The sequence below is a fragment of the Arachis ipaensis genome, chromosome B02, assembly GCF_000816755.2.
Source record: "Arachis ipaensis cultivar K30076 chromosome B02, Araip1.1, whole genome shotgun sequence".
Lineage (NCBI taxonomy): Eukaryota > Viridiplantae > Streptophyta > Magnoliopsida > Fabales > Fabaceae > Arachis > Arachis ipaensis.
Window position 1 is genome coordinate 49,923,144 of NC_029786.2, and position 17,412 is coordinate 49,940,555.

Genomic DNA, 17,412 nt, shown 5'->3' on the forward strand with positions numbered 1-17,412 from the left:
ACATGGTATGCATTAACAAAAGACATATTCAAATTGTAAATTAATTGGAAATCACAAATACCCACTAACAATTATCAATAGAAAACAACTCAAATAACACTATCAATCATAGAAAACATCAATGCACTAATAGAAATTCAAGATCCACAAAGTTCATAATATGAGAAGAAAAAGGGAAATAACAAGAGAACTCAATTTCAACACAAGATCTAAACAAAATTATAACTAGAGAACTCAAATTAAGTAATTGAAACTAAAATTAACAATACCCAATTCAGAATTTCAACAAAGGAAGATCAAAATAAACTAAATCTAGAAAGAAGTAAGAGTTCCTCTCTCTAGAAAACAAGAACCAAAAATTAGCTAAAATTAGGTGTGTTGTGTGAATGACTAGATCCCCCTTCCTCCATCAATTCTTGGGTCTTTTCCATGCAGAATCAAGTTGGATTTGGGCCTGGAGCCTCCCAGAAATCGCCATCCGCGATTTCATTAATGATGTCACGTGCTGGGCGTCACGCGTGTGCGTCATCTGAGTTCTAGAGTCACGTGTATGCGTCGAACATGCGTACACGTCGGTCACTGCTGCGCCAATCCACGCGTGCACGTCGCCTTTAGTTCTCCAAAACTTCATTCTTCATGTCCCTTCCACTTGTGCATGCTTCCTTTCCATCTTCTAGACCATTCTTGGCCTATAGATCCTGAATCCACTCAACAAACAAATCACTGCATCGAATGGTAATAGAAGAGGATTAAAATATAACATTTTTAAGGTTAAAGAAGTATGTTTTAAACCATGAAGCAAAATTAGGAAGGAAACATAAAACCATGTAATTTATATAAATAAGTGTGAAAAATATTGATAAAAACCCCAAATCCTACACAAGATAAACAAAAAAATTGGAGTTTATTAAACCTCCCCACATTTAAATGAAGCATATCCTCATGCTAAAAATTAAAAGACCCAAGAACATAGGAGAATGAGGTTTATGAAATGTAATTTACCTACATGGATGCAACTAATGCAAATGCTTCTATCTACTTGGTCAAAAGTGAATCAACTTCCAAGAAGACACAGATGAACGAGTAGGGCTAAGGTGATATGATCATTCCTGAACTCTACCAATTCAAATATCAAAATAGGGTGTAAACAACTTGCAAGAAGAAAGCTTGTGAAAGCAGGGAATAAGGAGTTGAGCATCGAACCCTCACCGGAAGTGTATCCGCTCTAGTCCTCAAGTGTATAGGGTTGATCACTCAATTCTCCTCTAATCATGCTTTTCGAGATTTGTTTTTCATCTAACAATCGACAGTTATTCGGTGCATGCATACATTCATCATGAGGGCTTATCTTTAGGTTGTAATGGGGCTAGGGTACAGGTAGAGATGCATATATGGCCAAGTGAGCTTGAAATTTAAATCCTTGATTAACCTAAGCTCTCACCTAACACACACAACAACCTATACAATTCTAATACACAACCTAACTACCCTTTCATTCACTTTTCACACACTCATGCATTCTGTTTTAATTCACAACCCATATGCATTGGTTATTATTGGCTTTGCCTTAGGGCATTTTGTCCCCTTTTTATTGCTTTCTTTTTTTTCTTTCTTTTTCTTTCTCTATTATTTTTTTTCTTTTTATTTTCTTCTATTTTTCTCTTTCTCTTTTGATGAATTATGTACAAAGGGATCAATGCATAGGGTTTAAATATTCAATACATGATTGTGTACCCAATTCCTAATATTTTCAATAAAAATACAAAAACACACTTTTATCTCATCCAATGTTTCCAATTTTCCCATACCCAAATGATACACACCCTCACTAGCCTAAGCTAATAAAAAATTTAAATTAAGGGACATTTATTATTTTTTCACTTTTAAGAACAAAAGGGATTAACATAGGCTCAAGATTGGTTAACAATGGTAGATAAAAGGGTTAAGGCTATTTGGGTAAGTGAGCTATTGAAATAACGGTCTCAATCATATAAATGCATTCATATATAAAATAATGGATATATAGAATCAAACAAATCAAGGATTGCAATCATAAAAAGAGAATAATGCACACAAGAATGAAAATAAGTGGTTATAAGATGTAACCACACAATTAGGCTCAAAACTTACATGCTTGTGTGTTCTTAGCTCAAAAACCTTTTCCAAAATTAATTCCTTCAAGCAAGTTTAACACAAATTTTTTTTCAAATTGGTAGGGTGTCCTAAAAACAGTTTCTTAGAAAAAAAATCATCACCCTAACCAAGTAGTTCTAACAAGAAATAACTACAATGCAAAGAGTGTTTAAATTCAAAAACTAACCATGCAATGCAAATTATCCTAATTACAAGAGAAAATTAAAATTTGGGTGTTGAAAAGAAGGGTTGTTACCTACGAAAGTCAGTAAACAACCTCCCACACTTAGAAATTTGCATGGTCGTCTGTGCCATCAATGATGAACAGAGTGGATCCGGGAGTGTCACTCTTAATGGCCATAGGGTGGTGAGACAGGGATGTCTCCTTGTTCACCTCTTGATTACTTCTTTGCTATGATCCGAGGTGGACTCCAGATTGTCAGTTTCGCCGTAGGTAGGTTGGTGAATCTTGCGAGAACTTCCTTTCCTGCCTCATCAGAGCGGCTAGAGTTCTTTAACCGCTTAGCAAGTGGTTTGGCCTTCGAGGAAGTTTGCGCCTTGACGGTTGTTCTTTGAGTTGCTCTCCTTGTAGACGGCTTTTTGGAGGTCTTTTTCTTTGCTTTCTAGTGGCCATCCTAAAAATGAAGAAAAGAGAAAGACAATAGGCTCAAAGAGACAAAAAACTAGAATTAATACAATGCAAGTGAAGATTAATGCCACAAAAGAGTGAAGTGTCCTAAAGACATAACAGCTGCAATATGTACACAAGACAACAATATAATCATAGAGGCATATCACTAGCATGAGATGCAAGAGTGAGAGAAGCATGCAAGTATAAAGCATGAGAAGAATAAACTCAAGCATCAATAACAACAATGATAAGCACATGCAAGAAAGGTGGGGGTCATAGGAAAACCTTTCGCTCAACTAACTCCAAGACAATGAGGTCTAGAAATGGAAGGGCACAAACAAGCTAAGAGATATGAAAGAATCCACTAATTCAAAAAGTAAATGAGATTCAACACCCATACAAGAAAATAAAAAGAAAGAAAAGAAATAAGAGTGAACAAACAAACAAACAAACAAATAAACAACAAAGTAAAAATGCTGGTGAGCTTTTTTTCTAAAATTTTATTTTTCAAAAAATTTTAACTAAAGATTTAGTTATTGTGAAGTAAAATATATTTTTTATTCTTGAAATTTTTAAAAAGTTAAAAAAATTCTTAACATTTAATTTATTATAATTTTGTCCCTCATATTTTAAATATATTTTTTTATTATATTTTTGGGAGTTAACACTATTGAAAAAAATGTTTATATATCATGAAATTATTGACATGTGACAATCTTAAACTAAAATGTTAATAATACGTCAATATAAAATTGTCACATTATATGTTATCTACATTTAAAAGTATATTTAAAACAGCAGTGATAGGAGCCAAAATTTTTTGGATTTTAGGCTAGTAAACAACAAGCATTGCTATTTTTGTATAACAACATAAAAAAAAGCCCAAACCCATTGATGGTAATTAGTGGCTAAGAGAAGGGGGTTGGATCTTAGCCCTTTTTGCTGAATATTAATTTCTGACTTTTAAAGGAACTCCAGGAGATATTTCTGCTTTTTGTCTCGTGTTGAGTTGAGAGACACTTTTATTTTGTCTCGTGCCGAGTTGACAGATATTTTTGTTTTTGTCTCCTGATAAACAGAAACAGAGAAAGGAGTAAGGAAGAAGAATTAACACCAGATATATCCTGGTTCAGCCACTAGGTGCAATGTGGCTTACATCCTGTCTCCATCACAACAATGATGGAATTTTACTATGTGTTCACAATATTACAACCACCAATTTTTACCTAGGAACTACCCATTCCTATTTGGGACAAATCCAGATTCTACACCTAATCTGAATTTGACTAGGACTCAAAACCTAGCTTTCAACCGCAAAGTGCTAACCTAACTTGTAAGAAAATTCCCACAGAATCATGAAACACAACAGAAAGATGTACAAAGAAACTCTGAGATATCTATGGCTTTTTCTTTAATTTTGATCATTGCCTTTTTCCTCTCATTGGCTTTTTCTTACAAACCTCACCATGTTTTTCTTTTTCACCATGAGACTCAGACAGACAAAACTAAGAAAAAGAAAACAAAATGAACACCATTGAAGGAGAAGAACTCAAGAAGCTCGGGTAGTGATCCATGCATGCGCGTCGATGCTCGGTGGTTATCTCCTTTATTTCTTGTACTCCTTCCATTTTTGCAAGCTTCCTCTCCATCCTCTAAGCCATTCCTGCCCTATAAGGCCTGAAAACACTAAACATACAGATCACGGCATCGAATGGTATAAAGAAGGATTAAAATACACAAATTAAAGGCATAGGAAGCAAGTTTTCAACCATAAAATAAAATTAGGAAGGAATTATAAAACCATGCAATTCGTATGAATAAGTGTGCAAAGACTTGATGAAACCACTCAATTGAGCACAAGATAAACCATAAAATAGTGGTTTATCAAGTAGCTATGAGAACTCTGTACTTTTCACTTTCTCTCCTTGATCTCAACCCTTGGCCGTTCACCCTTATTATATAGAAGGGGAAGCTTCCAAGGTTGAAACTGGTTCAACGAAGCAACTTCTTCTCCAACAAATTAAAGAGCAGCAGTGGTTCAAACAAAGAGAAGAGAGAGGAAAAACCAAAAACCAACATTCATATGCCTCTCTCAACCCTTTTCATCAAGCTCCTTCAATCTAAACCCTTGAACTTGTCTTTGGCTCCAAGAAAGGATTTGGACCCTTGATGATCTTCTGACGTAGGACAACTTTTTGCCTTCCATTTTAGCTTTTTCCTATATGTAGTTGATGAGAGAATTATGGTCGGTCTAGAATTTTCATCAATAGGAAACCAATGTCATGGTCATAGTGTAGTCCTAGAATAACATATAATCCTCTTGGCCAAATTTTGATTTGGTTGTCACAAAGTCAACCCCAATATAAAGTAACCGAGAGTATTGGTCTCAGGTTGTCCTCAACAAAATGGGCAAACATGTGCATCAATATTGGTTAGAATTTCGAGGTTGGGAGTCATAAACAAGAATTTAAACTACTAAACTTAACATGCAAGAAATCTTAAAGGGCAAGATACTAAACCAAAGCAGTTAAAGCAAGATGTAATTAAATGTAATCTAGCAAGAGAACATGTAAAGCTATTTCTATTCTAAGACTAAGTAAACAACTAAACTAACTATAACAAGAATCAAGCAATTGGGATTTTTAGATTTCAAATATGAATAATAAAAGGGACTCTTGGGTAGGCATGGGAATTGGGGTCACCATCCTTATCTAATAACCATATCTTAACAATTATGAGGAACCAAGCTCATTAAGTCTACTTCTATACCCGAAGTACATACAACATCTACTTCGACGCTTGAAGTACGTCAAATGGCTTGATCAATTACAACTCATAAGTTCCAATCCAACTATTAATTAGCTTAGTAGTAGATTGGTGTCAATGGGTATCAATTTGACCACTAGGGTTCTCAAATCACCATATCAATTAGACCCAATGACTCAAGTTTACCCAATCCCCTTAGCCTAGGCCAAGAGTATAGAAAACTACCATAATCAAAGGAAACATTTCATCAAACACATGGTATGCATTAACAAAAGACATATTCAAATTGTAAATTAATTGGAAATCACAAATACCCACTAACAATTATCAATAGAAAACAACTCAAATAACACTATCAATCATAGAAAACATCAATGCACTAATAGAAATTCAAGATCCACAAAGTTCATAATATGAGAAGAAAAAGGGAAATAACAAGAGAACTCAATTTCAACACAAGATCTAAACAAAATTATAACTAGAGAACTCAAATTAAGTAATTGAAACTAAAATTAACAATACCCAATTCAGAATTTCAACAAAGGAAGATCAAAATAAACTAAATCTAGAAAGAAGTAAGAGTTCCTCTCTCTAGAAAACAAGAACCAAAAATTAGCTAAAATTAGGTGTGTTGTGTGAATGACTAGATCCCCCTTCCTCCATCAATTCTTGGGTCTTTTCCATGCAGAATCAAGTTGGATTTGGGCCTGGAGCCTCCCAGAAATCGCCATCCGCGATTTCATTAATGATGTCACGTGCTGCGCGTCACGCGTGTGCGTCCGCCACGCGTGTGCGTCATCTAAGTTCTGCGAGCCACGCGTACGCATCGAGCATGCGTACCCGTCAGTCACTGCTGCGCCAATCCACGCGTGCGCGTCAACCACACGTGCACTTCGCCTCCAGTTCTCCAAAGCTTCATTCTTTATGTCCCTTCTAGTTGTGCATGCTTCCTTTCCATCTTCTAGACCATTCTTGGCCTATAGATCCTGAATCCACTCAACAAACAAATCACTGCATCGAATGGTAATAGAAGAGGATTAAAATATAACATTTTTAAGGTTAAAGAAGTATGTTTTAAACCATGAAGCAAAATTAGGAAGGAAACATAAAACCATGTAATTTATATAAATAAGTGTGAAAAATATTGATAAAAACCCCAAATCCTACACAAGATAAACAAAAAAATTGGAGTTTATTAAACCTCCCCACATTTAAATGAAGCATATCCTCATGCTAAAAATTAAAAGACCCAAGAACATAGGAGAATGAGGTTTATGAAATGTAATTTACCTACATGGATGCAACTAATGCAAATGCTTCTATCTACTTGGTCAAAAGTGAATCAACTTCCAAGAAGACACAGATGAACGAGTAGGGCTAAGGTGATATGATCATTCCTGAACTCTACCAATTCAAATATCAAAATAGGGTGTAAACAACTTGCAAGAAGAAAGCTTGTGAAAGCAGGGAATAAGGAGTTGAGCATCGAACCCTCACCGGAAGTGTATCCGCTCTAGTCCTCAAGTGTATAGGGTTGATCACTCAATTCTCCTCTAATCATGCTTTTCGAGATTTGTTTTTCATCTAACAATCGACAGTTATTCGGTGCATGCATACATTCATCATGAGGGCTTATCTTTAGGTTGTAATGGGGCTAGGGTACAGGTAGAGATGCATATATGGCCAAGTGAGCTTGAAATTTAAATCCTTGATTAACCTAAGCTCTCACCTAACACACACAACAACCTATACAATTCTAATACACAACCTAACTACCCTTTCATTCACTTTTCACACACTCATGCATTCTGTTTTAATTCACAACCCATATGCATTGGTTATTATTGGCTTTGCCTTAGGGCATTTTGTCCCCTTTTTATTGCTTTCTTTTTTTTCTTTCTTTTTCTTTCTCTATTATTTTTTTTCTTTTTATTTTCTTCTATTTTTCTCTTTCTCTTTTGATGAATTATGTACAAAGGGATCAATGCATAGGGTTTAAATATTCAATACATGATTGTGTACCCAATTCCTAATATTTTCAATAAAAATACAAAAACACACTTTTATCTCATCCAATGTTTCCAATTTTCCCATACCCAAATGATACACACCCTCACTAGCCTAAGCTAATAAAAAATTTAAATTAAGGGACATTTATTATTTTTTCACTTTTAAGAACAAAAGGGATTAACATAGGCTCAAGATTGGTTAACAATGGTAGATAAAAGGGTTAAGGCTATTTGGGTAAGTGAGCTATTGAAATAACGGTCTCAATCATATAAATGCATTCATATATAAAATAATGGATATATAGAATCAAACAAATCAAGGATTGCAATCATAAAAAGAGAATAATGCACACAAGAATGAAAATAAGTGGTTATAAGATGTAACCACACAATTAGGCTCAAAACTTACATGCTTGTGTGTTCTTAGCTCAAAAACCTTTTCCAAAATTAATTCCTTCAAGCAAGTTTAACACAAATTTTTTTTCAAATTGGTAGGGTGTCCTAAAAACAGTTTCTTAGAAAAAAAATCATCACCCTAACCAAGTAGTTCTAACAAGAAATAACTACAATGCAAAGAGTGTTTAAATTCAAAAACTAACCATGCAATGCAAATTATCCTAATTACAAGAGAAAATTAAAATTTGGGTGTTGAAAAGAAGGGTTGTTACCTACGAAAGTCAGTAAACAACCTCCCACACTTAGAAATTTGCATGGTCGTCTGTGCCATCAATGATGAACAGAGTGGATCCGGGAGTGTCACTCTTAATGGCCATAGGGTGGTGAGACAGGGATGTCTCCTTGTTCACCTCTTGATTACTTCTTTGCTATGATCCGAGGTGGACTCCAGATTGTCAGTTTCGCCGTAGGTAGGTTGGTGAATCTTGCGAGAACTTCCTTTCCTGCCTCATCAGAGCGGCTAGAGTTCTTTAACCGCTTAGCAAGTGGTTTGGCCTTCGAGGAAGTTTGCGCCTTGACGGTTGTTCTTTGAGTTGCTCTCCTTGTAGACGGCTTTTTGGAGGTCTTTTTCTTTGCTTTCTAGTGGCCATCCTAAAAATGAAGAAAAGAGAAAGACAATAGGCTCAAAGAGACAAAAAACTAGAATTAATACAATGCAAGTGAAGATTAATGCCACAAAAGAGTGAAGTGTCCTAAAGACATAACAGCTGCAATATGTACACAAGACAACAATATAATCATAGAGGCATATCACTAGCATGAGATGCAAGAGTGAGAGAAGCATGCAAGTATAAAGCATGAGAAGAATAAACTCAAGCATCAATAACAACAATGATAAGCACATGCAAGAAAGGTGGGGGTCATAGGAAAACCTTTCGCTCAACTAACTCCAAGACAATGAGGTCTAGAAATGGAAGGGCACAAACAAGCTAAGAGATATGAAAGAATCCACTAATTCAAAAAGTAAATGAGATTCAACACCCATACAAGAAAATAAAAAGAAAGAAAAGAAATAAGAGTGAACAAACAAACAAACAAACAAATAAACAACAAAGTAAAAATGCAACCTAGAACAAAGTAGTAGAGTAATTAAATGCAATAGTAAAGAAAAATTTTAAAAAGAAACAAAAGAGGAAGAAGAGAAATGCAACCAGGAAAGGAGGAAGAAAATGAGGTTGAGTATAAATGAGATTAAGAGGAGAGAAAGAGAGAAGAGAGGAGAGATAAAGGAGGAGAGAGAAATGTGGGACCACCGGAGGTGGTGGTCACTGGTGGTTGAGGTCGCCGGTGGTTGCAGGCGGAGAAGAGGTAGTAAGGAGAAAGAAGAAGAAAGGAAGAAAGAGAAGAACAAAGAAAAAGAAAATGGAGAGAACAGGGCAGCGTGCCCTGCTAGCTGCGTCAGGCGTGCAACGTGCGCGCCTCGTCCACGTGTATGCGTGGAAGAGAGAAAAAACGAGTGACACGTGAGCGTCGTCCACCCCTACACGTGGAAAGAAGAATTGGAAGGGGATGCGTACGCGTCAGATGACGCGCACGCGTGGGGTGAGATTGTGCTTCTCGCACAAAGGCAGCACCACTCCAGTGCAACTCTTTGGTTTTTTGTACCAGGGGTTGCAACAACAGCAAACGACGCGTACGCGTTGCCCACGCATGATGCGTGGGTTTGCGAAAATGACCATTGACATGCTCATGCATGGGACGACTTTTTTTTTATATAACAACATGAGGGAGACAATTACAGCACAATCCTGGCATTCATTCAAATTAGGCACTTCAAAAACACTTAGAATTTCAGGCAATACTCAAAATCAAGCATTTTTCTTCAAAATTGCCAATTTAACCAAACCAAGATCAATGAAATCCTCATGAAGACTCTAACAAGCTCAACAAAATCAAACAAAATCAGGCATGCTTAAACAACTCAACAAAATCAAACAATCACAATATGAAACAAAGACTCTAAAACTACATGCAAGAAACTATATTCAAGGAGGATCATACTATTGTGGGGTGTCTCCTACCAAGCACTTTTCTTTAACGTCCTTAAGTTGGATGGTCATGCGCTTGAGATCATCTTTCTGGAACATCCTCAAGGACATCTATCTTGTCCTTCTTGTTAGCCTTGGTAAGAGTGTCCTTCAAGGGGGGATGCTTCGACTTGTCAATTGAACCATGATTGGGTGCCTTGTTTCCTTGAGGATATGGAAGTCGTGGATCAATTCCCTTTTCCTTGCTAAGTCCTCTTATACCCAAATCTCTATTGACGCTTATCTCATCATCACTCCCAAAGTGTTCTTCAACTACATCATCTTTAAAAATGTCGCAACCAAAAATTGAATGTACATCTAGAGGTTGCCTTATGGTTTCCTCCAATTTGAACTTCACCACCTTCCCTTTAGTTTCAAATGAGTAATCCCCCGAAAATGCATCTAATTTAAATCGGGATGTCTTCAAGAATGGCCTCCCAAGTAAGATGGAGGATGGCCTATCCGAATCAATGGGAGGTGTCTCCAGAATATGGAAATCCACTGGAAAGATTAAGTCCTGAATTCTCACCAATATATTCTCGGCAATACCTACAACTGAAATTATACTCTTATCCGCAAGCACAAACCTAGCTCCGGATCGCCTCAATGGTGCAAGGTTTAACTTCTGATAAATCGAGAGTGGCATAATGCTCACACATGACCTTAGGTTGCACATGCAATTCTTAAGTTGAATCTCACCAATCATACAAGATACCAAGCAAGGACCGAGATCACTATACTTTTCAAGAAAATCATCCATCACAGAAGAAACAGAATTGCCTAATAGAATCATCCCTAGTCCACCAATCTTCTCTTTATGAGTGCACACATCCTTAAGGAACTTAGCATATTTGGGAACTTGATGTATGGCATCAAAGAGTGAAATAGTTACCTCCACATTCTTGAAGATTTGCACTATGTTGGGATCAAGCTCCTCATGCTTCTTGGCCTTCTTGGCTAATGTAGGGAAATGTATAGAAATTTGTTCCTCTAAGTTGCTCTTCCGCTTCAGTTCCTTGGCCCTCAATTGCTCTTCTTCTTCCTTTGCAACTTCTTCCTCCTTTTCATCTTCATCTATCTCCATTGTTTCACCAACTTCTACATTAGGAACATCCTCCGCCAACTTGATGGGCTTGGTTTCAACTTCCTCAAGCGTTGTACCACTCCTCTAGGTGATTGCATTAATGGTACCCTTTGGGTTTGGGAGAGGTTGGGAAGGAGGGTTGGATGAGCTAAATGATTGGTTGGTGCTGGTATTGTTGGTAGGAGGTAGGGACATTGATGAGCGGATATTTTATACGCTTTTTAGCATCATTTTCAAATAGTTTTTAGTATGTTTTATTTAGTTTTTATTACGTTTTTATAAGTTTTAGTGTTAAAATCATATTTTTGGATTCTACTATGAGTTTTTGTATTTTTGTGCAATTTCAGGTATTTTCTGGCTGAAATTGAGGAGCTGGAGCAGAAGTCTGATTTAGAGATAGAGAAAGCACTGCAGATGCTGTATGGATCTGACCTCCTTGCATTTGGAAGAGATTTTTTGGAGCTATAGAAATCCAAATGGAGCGCTCTCAACGGCTATGGAAATCTGACTTCCAGAGCTTTCCAGCAGTATATAATAGTTCATACTTTGTTTCGGATTAACCACTATTTTTAACCACTATTTTTGTTACAATTTTTAACCACTATTTTTGTTCTTGTGTGCTATATCTCTTCTATGATTGTGATCTTAGTTTTGCTTGATTCTTTATTTCTAATATTTGATGTCTTGATTGCCTTTAGCATGATTGAGGCCATTTTTGTATTAAACTCACTCGCCCATATAGACCTACCCTTACATCTACCATTGTTAGCCAATCTTGAGCTTTTTAATCCCCTTTGTTCTAATTGTTAGCACATCACAACCCTAAGCGAAAAACCATGAATTACTTTGAATTGAATTTTTTATTAGCTTAGATTAAGGTGTGTGCGTCATTTAAGTGTGGGGGAAATTTTGGGAAGCATTGGTAGAGAAACATTTTGTTTTGGGTAATTATTGAAAATTTGGAGAAAATGGGTGCACATTCATGTTTCAATTTGCTTTAACCATATGCATTTGTCATAGAAAAAGAAAAAAAAGAAATAGAAAAGAGAAAAATGAAATGAAAGAAAAAAAAATATAGTAATAAGATGGGACAAAAGTTATCCCAAAGAAAAAGAAAAAAATGAATAATAAATGCATATGTGTTTTGAATAGAAACTAAGGCATGAATGTGTGTGTGAAAAGAAGTAATGGGTGGTTAGAATACATTTTTTTGTGGGTTGATTGATATAGGTTGAGTTGGGTAATTGAGCTAATCAAAGATTCAATCTTTTAGTCCACTTAGCCATATACTCATCCTACCTTTACCCCAACCCCATTACAACCTTCTAAAGACCTCATGATACTTGCATACATGCATCAAATACTTGTTGATTGTTAGATGAAAAGCAATTCCTTGAAAGCATGATTAGAGGAGACTTGAGTGATTAAACCCTAAACACCTAGTGATTAGAGTGCATACACACCTAGTGAGGGTTCGATCACTCAATTCTATGATTCCATACATTCTTATCATGCATTCTTGCAATTTTTGCTTCTTTTTGATGAGTTGAATCAATTCTTTAGATTTTGATTGCATTGAGCTACTTCTTTGCTTAGCCCTATATGTCTATATACTTGCTTGGGAATTTGATTGTTTGTTTTGACCAATTCAATAGGATACTATAGTATATATAGATATACAGTATATACATACTTGCATGCATATAGATAGTTGCATTTAATAAGTTATTTCCCTTTTATCCTTCTCCTTGTTTGGTTTAGCATGAGGGCATGCTATTGTTTAAGTGTGAGAAAATTGATGAATCCATATTTGATGATATATTTTGATTTGATTTGAGTGGATTTCATCATATAAACCCACATTTATTCACCTAAATAGCATGGTTTTGTGTTTTCTCTCTAGATTGTACCTAAATGTGAAAACATGCGTTTTTACACTTAAATTAGTTATTTTAATCCCAATTTTATGTCATTCGATGCCATGACATATTTGATGAGTGATTTTAGGTCCTAAAGGCAAGTTTGGCAAGGCAAAAGTGGAAGGAAGCATGTACAAAGGGAGAAAGCATGAAGAAAAACAAAGGAGAAGCACACATTGGAGTGTGCGTGCGCACAACCACCTGTGCGTACGCACAAAAGCCACAAAACCATGTGTGCGTACGCACGATAACCTGTGCGTACGCACAAGAGAAAAATCAGCATGTGTGCGTATGCACACACCTGTGCGTTCGCACACGTCCCAGCGCGTAACTCATTTAATGGAAATTGCTGGGGGCAATTTTTGGGCCTTCAGGGCCTAATTTTGGGACTTTCTGAAGCTGATTGAGTGATATATAAAGGAAGGCCTCACTCCATGTGAAGGGGGGGGGGGGAATTAGGGCTAGTTTTGCAACATGTAGCTTAGTTTCTAGAGAGAGAAGCTCCCCTCTCTCTCTAGAATTAAGGTTAGCTAGCTTAATTTTCTTGTAATTTCTACTTCTGATTCTTGTTTCTTCTACCTTTCTTTACTTTATTGTCTTAATCTCTTTAGTTTATTATGTTAATTTCTCATTTTGTTGCTTTTTATGCTCATGAACACTCTTGTCATTTTAATTTACATTTAATGTAATTTATGTTTTCTTGTCATTTATTGCTTTATTGAGTTGCTATCTTTACTTTTCTTGCTTAGTAGTTATAGAATTTATTATTTCTTGTCATTTTACCATGCTTTCTTTACATGCCCACCAAGTATTTGACAAAATGCTTGGTTGGGTTTTTGCTTAGATTTTCACACTCTTGGTTGGAAAATTGGGTGATTGGGTGAACTTGAGTGGTGGATGTCCATTCCCCATTGTGTTAGGGTTGTTAATTAATTTGGTTTCCACTAACGCTAGTCTTTCACTAAGTTAATTAGTGAGTTGATTAGGACTTGTGGATTGAGACTAATTATGCCTAGTTGACTTATCCTCGATGTAGGGTTAACTAATTGGGATTAATTCACAAACAATTACCATGTTTGTGGTTCACCACTAGGATAAGAATCCTTAATTACCCACTTCTTGACAAGAGTCTTTTTTAGCTTTCAATTTCCATTTTCATTGCCTTTACTTGCTTTCATTTAATTTCTTGCATGTTAAGTTACTTTCTTGCAATTTAATTTCTTGCCAATTGCTATCATCCAACCCCATTTCTCTCATAGCCAATAATTGTACACTTAATTGCAACTCCTAGGGAAGACGACCCGAGGTTGAATTACTCTCAGTTTAAAATAGAAATATTAAACTTTGATGTTTGAGATTTGATTTGCCGGTTTGGTCTATACTTGCAACGTAAGTTATCTTGAGTGGAAAAATCCAAACCGGTGCAAAATTCCACTCATCAACAACACGCATACTTTACAGTCTTATTTTCAAGTTTTACATTGTATTTTTCATCAATATGAGTTTCTAAACCTCCTTAGGTTGAGGGGAGGAGCCCTGCTGAGTCCTATTTAATAAAAGTATTACTGTTTCTTCTCCGATTTGTGTTTGATTTATTTCTAATGTATACTCGATCTTCATCGTGGTGAATAGGATGATTAGACAATCAGCTCTGTTTATCAAATGGCTTGATCAATTTCAACTCATAAGTCCCAATCCAACTACTAATTGGCTTAGTAGTAGATTGGTGTCAATGGGTATCAATTTGACCACTAGGGTTCTCAAATCACCAAATCAATTAGACCTAATGACTCAAGTTCACCCAATCCCCTTAGGCTAGGCCAAGAGAATAGAAAACTACTCCATAATCAAAGGAAACATTTCATCAAACACATGGTATGCATTAACAAAAGACATATTCAAATTGCAAATTAATTGGAAATCACAAATACCCACTAACAATTATCAATAGAAAACAACTCAAATAACACTATCAATCATAGAAAACATCAATGCACTAATAGAAATCCAAGATCCACAAAGTTCATAATATGAGAAGAAAAAGGGAAATAACAAGAGAACCCAATTTCAACACAAGATCTAAATAAAATTATAACTAGAGAACTCAAATTAAGTAATTAAAACTAAAATTAACAAGACCCAATTCAGAATTTCAACAAAAGAAGATCAAAACAAACTAAATCTAGAGAGAAGTAAGAGTTTCTCTCTCTAGAAAACAAGAACCAAAAACTAGCTAAAACTATGTGTATTGTGTGAATGATTGGATCCCCTCTTCCTCCATCAATTCCTGGGTCTTTTCCATGCAGAATCAAGTTAGATTTGGGCCTGGAGCCTCCCAGAAATCGCCTGCCGTGATTTCATTAATGATGTCACGTGCTAGGCATCACGCATGTGCGTCTGCCACACGTGCGCGTCATTTGAGATCTGCGAGCCACGCGTACGCGTCGAGCATGCGTACGCGTCGGTCACTGCTGCGCCAATCCACACGTGCGCGTCGCCTCCAGTTCTCCAAAGCTTCATTCTTCATGTCCCTTCCACTTGTGCATGCTTCCTTTCCATCTTCTAGACTATTCTTGCCCTATAGATCCTAAATCCACTCAACAAACCCATCACGGCATCGAATGGTAATAGAAGAGGATTAAAATATAGCATTTTTAAGGTTAAAGAAGCATTGATATACCCCTATTTTATGGTTTATCTTGTGCTCAATTGAGTGGATTTCATCAACTCTTTACCCACTTATTCATACTATTTGCATGGTTTTATATTTCCTTCCTAATTATGTGTTTTAATTGAAAACATGCTTCTTTGATCTTATATTTGCTTATTATTAATCCTCTCTTATTACCATTAGATGCCTTGATATGTGTGTTAAGTGTTTTCAGATATTATAAGGCAGGAATGGCTTGGAGGATGGGAAGAAAGCATGCAAAAGTGGAAGGAATGCAAGAAGTTGGAGAAATTGCTAAGCTGTCCATTCTGACCTCTCTGTACTCAAACAGCTTTAACTTTAGCTACAGAGGTCCAAACGATGCGGTTCTAGTTGCGTTGGAAAGCTAACGTCCGGGGCTTCGATTTGATATATCATATGTTATAGTTACCTTGACGCTAGGTGTGGCAACCGCGTGATCCATGCGGCCGCGTCGCGGTGACGGAAATCCAGCGTGGCAAAATTCGAAACCAGCGAATTCTGGACTGTTTCTGACCCAGTTTGCGGCCCAGAAAACACAGATTAGAGACTATAAAGTGGGGAACTGCACCCATTCATAAGGAGGCTTCCACATTCACAATTTTAGGAGTAGATGTAGTTTTTAGAGAGAGAGGTTCTCTCCTCTCTCTTAGGATTAGGATGTAGGATTTCTCTTAGTTTTAGGAGTGACTCTCAATCCCAGGTTCTTTATTTTTATTTATTTTCTCAATTTTGTTTATGACTCTCTATGTTTAGATTGATTTTCTATTTAATATATCTTGAGGTATTTCAGACTTATGATTGCTCCTTTTTATTATATAAATAATTTGGATTTTTCCCTTTTGGTTTTGGTTGATTTATTGGTAACGCTTAAGCTGTCAAATAAAGCAGTGGTTGAAATTGGGAGTTGCTCTAATAACTTTAGTCTTTCCATAGGAATTGACTAGGACCTGAGGATTAAGCTAATTAATCCACTTGATTTACCTTCATAGTTAGAGGTTAACAAAGTGGGATTAAAACCCAATTCTCATCACAATTGACAAGAATAGGACTTTCAGTTCTTATACCTTGCCAAGAGTTTTATTATTTATTTAATTTAATACAATATTATTTTCTTGCCATTTACTATTCTTGCTTTTTATCTTATACATTAAAACCCCCCAATTTACAAACTCATAACCAATAATAAGAACACCTCCCTGCAATTCCTTGAGAAGACGACCCGAGGTTTAAATACTCGGTTATCAATTTTAATGGGGTTTGTTACTTGTGACAACCAAAACGTTTGTACGAAGGAATTTTTGTCGGTTTAGAGACTATATCTACAACGCGACTGTTTTTATGACATTCTTTACTGGCAAAAATCCTAACGTCAAAATGGCGCCATTGCCGGGGAATTGCAAACATGTGCCTTATTATTGGTTATTGTAAATATTTTATTTTTTGCTTGTTTTTATTTTTATTTTTATTTTTGCTTTTTTCTTAAGTTAAGAGGTTATTTGTTTTTATTTAGTTATTAAAAAAAATTAAAAAATTTGTTCTTATTGTTCATCTTGATCTTCAAGTTGTTCTTCACGTTTATCTTGACTTTCAAGCTGTTCTTAGTTGTTTTCTTCGTTTTGATCTAAAATTTGAAATTTGGTGTCATATTATTGCTTTTCTCTTTCCTCATTAAATTTAAAAATATTTTTAATTAAT

General features: G+C 36.0%; 1 protein-coding gene across 1 annotated transcript; it reads right to left on the bottom strand.

Moving 5' to 3' along the window:
- On the bottom strand, window positions 10,066-11,106 carry LOC107627233. Its single transcript, XM_016330086.1, has one exon. The coding sequence runs from the start codon at window positions 11,104-11,106 to the stop codon at window positions 10,066-10,068; it is 1,041 nt and encodes a 346-aa protein (XP_016185572.1).